The following is a 2,677-nucleotide window of genomic DNA, read 5'->3' on the forward strand; positions in this document are numbered from 1 at the left end:
GGCTGAAGAAATAAGCGACAATTCATAGTGCTAGCTGTAATAAATTTATCACTAAATGGGCAGTTGCCCGATCTAAATAATAATAATAAAAATAATATGGTGGCTCTACTTGAAGTATGGTTGTTGTGTTTTTAATTATTGTTGGGAGACCTATTCTTCCGTTAAGCAAAGCAGTAGAAGGTGTTCGGAAATCGAACCCAGGTGTGTTGAATTATGGTAACCGGAGTCTTAAAATAAACCCCGTTGACGTATTTTATACCAGTTTTCGTTCCCAATTTCACACCTTCAATTTACATTGGCATATACGTGATTCGCACGACTGGACATACAAACAGATATGTTTCACTTTAATCTATTTCTATCATCAATTCTACGTATTTTGAATTAGTCTTCGTATGTATAGCTCCAAGTAAAAACAAGAACAAAATACTAGTGTTTAGTGACTCTTCTGAAAATGATTCGAACATCCCATTTTGTATTCATTTTTCTACAATAAAATGAAAACATGACAGGACACATGAAACAAGTGCTCGTTTTCATTTGTCCTTCATATTTAACATATAAGTAAACCCTGTATGAATAACAAGTTCACATTTTACATCAGTTATCTAGGTGACGTGCATGTTAATTAAACAAGTACGCTTCAGAAATGATTTTGTGTGTGATTAGTAGTAAATCGTAAGGTGTAAACAGGAATAATGTAACAAAATAGATAACTTTATTGCCGAGAGTGTACAAAACTGCGGAAGCTTTCTGGCGCATGTATTTGAGATAGAATGAATTTGTAAAATGAGGCGAAATCGTAGTAAAACTTTCAAAGTGTGATAAAACGCATCAATAACTAATCTATCATGAACGGAAATACAGCTGTGGAAAAGAAGGTTGTGGCCAGCGTTGATGGAAAGCCTATTGTCTTGGAAACTGATCGGATCCGAGTGAAAGAGAGGATTGGACTTCCAGGAGGGATTGCTTTTATAATGGGAGCTGTCATTGGTTCGGGTATTTTCATCTCTCCAAAGGGGGCGTTGCAAAATTCAGGATCAGTTGGAATGAGTTTGATAATATGGACAATGTGTGGAGTTTTGTCAATGATAATCGGACTTGTGTATGCTGAACTCGGTGTTCTTCTTCCAAAATCTGGTGGTGACTATACTATTATTAAAAGTGGCATTGGAGGTGTTCCTGCATTTCTTGTTTCTTGGATACAGTGTATTGTCACAAATAGTGGAAGCCGTACAGTTCTTGCACTCGTTTTCGCGGACTACGTTTGTGCTCCAATATTCGGAAAATGTGAAGCCCCGAATAGTATAAGGAAGTCAATTGCTGCAGTTGAACTTCTGATTCTTGCTATTACAAACACTATCAGTGTCCGACTTGTTTCTTCAATGCAAGGATTTTTTACAGTCTTAAAAGTTCTCGCTCTAATCATTATTACTGTAGGTGGATTCGTCTATCTTTTTCAAGGCAAGACAGAGAATTTTAACGACTCCTTTCAAGGCACTACAAATGACATAACGTCGATATCCTTAGCAATTTACAGTTGCATGTGGGCATATGGTGGATACACAAACCTGAATGAAATCGCTGAAGAACTTATTCAACCGAGGAAAAATATTCCTAAGGCAATTATCATATCAATGACTTTGATAACAATTATTTATATCACAACAAATGTTTCGTACTTTATTATGTTGTCCAAGTCGGAATTTCTAACTGTACCTGCTGTTGCGTTTACGTGGGGTGAACGTGTCCTGGGTTCGGCAGCGATTATTATCCCTATAAGTGTGATGTGTTCCGTACATGGTGCCTCCAACGGCGGCTTCTTCACTGACGTCCGAGTACGCTTTGCAGCTGCGCGCGCAGGTCATTTACCTGAAGTTCTTTCTTTTCTGCATCACAAATCTCGAATACCTTTGGCGTCCCTCTTCCTAAATACAGTTATGTCCATTATCATGTTGATTCCAGGCGATATTGGGGAGCTGATAAACTTAGTCGGTTTTGTTGGATTTTTAACTCAAGGCCTGGCTGTGATTGCTTTTCTGCGAATACGATACCTGCGTAGAAATGAGAAAAGAAACAAAGACCACTTCAGAATTCCACTGGTTATTCCATTTCTTGCTCTTGCAATATGCGCATTTATGTTGATATCGCCTTTCATCTCTAATCCAAAAATTGAATTTCTATACGGTGCCGGTTTTATTCTTTCCGGACTACTGCTGTATATTCCGTTTGTATACTTTGACTGGCGTGTTCCCGGATGCGATCAGACTACTACTATGTTACAATTGTTAATGGATATTTGTCCCACAGTTCTTGACCAAGACATAGATCCATTGATGAATGATAACTTATAGATTCTGAAGAAACTTTCAATGTTATTTTGTTGTTTTTTCTCTTTGTTTTGTTTCTGTTGGGTTTAACGTCACACCGGCACAGCCATAGGTCATATGGCGACGTTTCAGCTTTTCATGTCGGAGGAAGACTCTAGGTGCACCTCCTACGGACATTATTTCGTCACTGGTAGAACTTTCGTAAACCAGCTGAATGACTCCCTCTCATGAAGAACTCTAAGCCACCCCCACCCCCAAGTGAGGCCCGAACCCATAACGGTGAGGGGCACGTGATTCGAAGTCAGCGGCCTTATCCACTCGGCAATGGAGGCCCAAATATTCAATGT

General features: G+C 39.0%; 1 protein-coding gene across 1 annotated transcript; it reads left to right on the top strand.

The window, feature by feature from the left end:
• Positions 1–851: 851 nt before the first annotated feature.
• Positions 852–2,354, top strand: LOC123555851 (b(0,+)-type amino acid transporter 1-like). Its single transcript, XM_045346439.2, has one exon. It carries the CDS (start codon positions 852–854, stop codon positions 2,352–2,354), a length of 1,503 nt encoding a protein of 500 aa, XP_045202374.2.
• The last annotated feature ends 323 nt before the right edge of the window (positions 2,355–2,677 follow it).

Source organism: Mercenaria mercenaria, chromosome 7 (genome assembly GCF_021730395.1).
Source record: "Mercenaria mercenaria strain notata chromosome 7, MADL_Memer_1, whole genome shotgun sequence".
NCBI lineage: Eukaryota > Metazoa > Mollusca > Bivalvia > Venerida > Veneridae > Mercenaria > Mercenaria mercenaria.

Coding starts and splice junctions, on each gene's coding strand:
- LOC123555851 (XM_045346439.2), top strand. CDS start 852: ATGAACGGAAATACAGCTGTGGAAAAGAAGGTTGTGGCCAGCGTTGAT.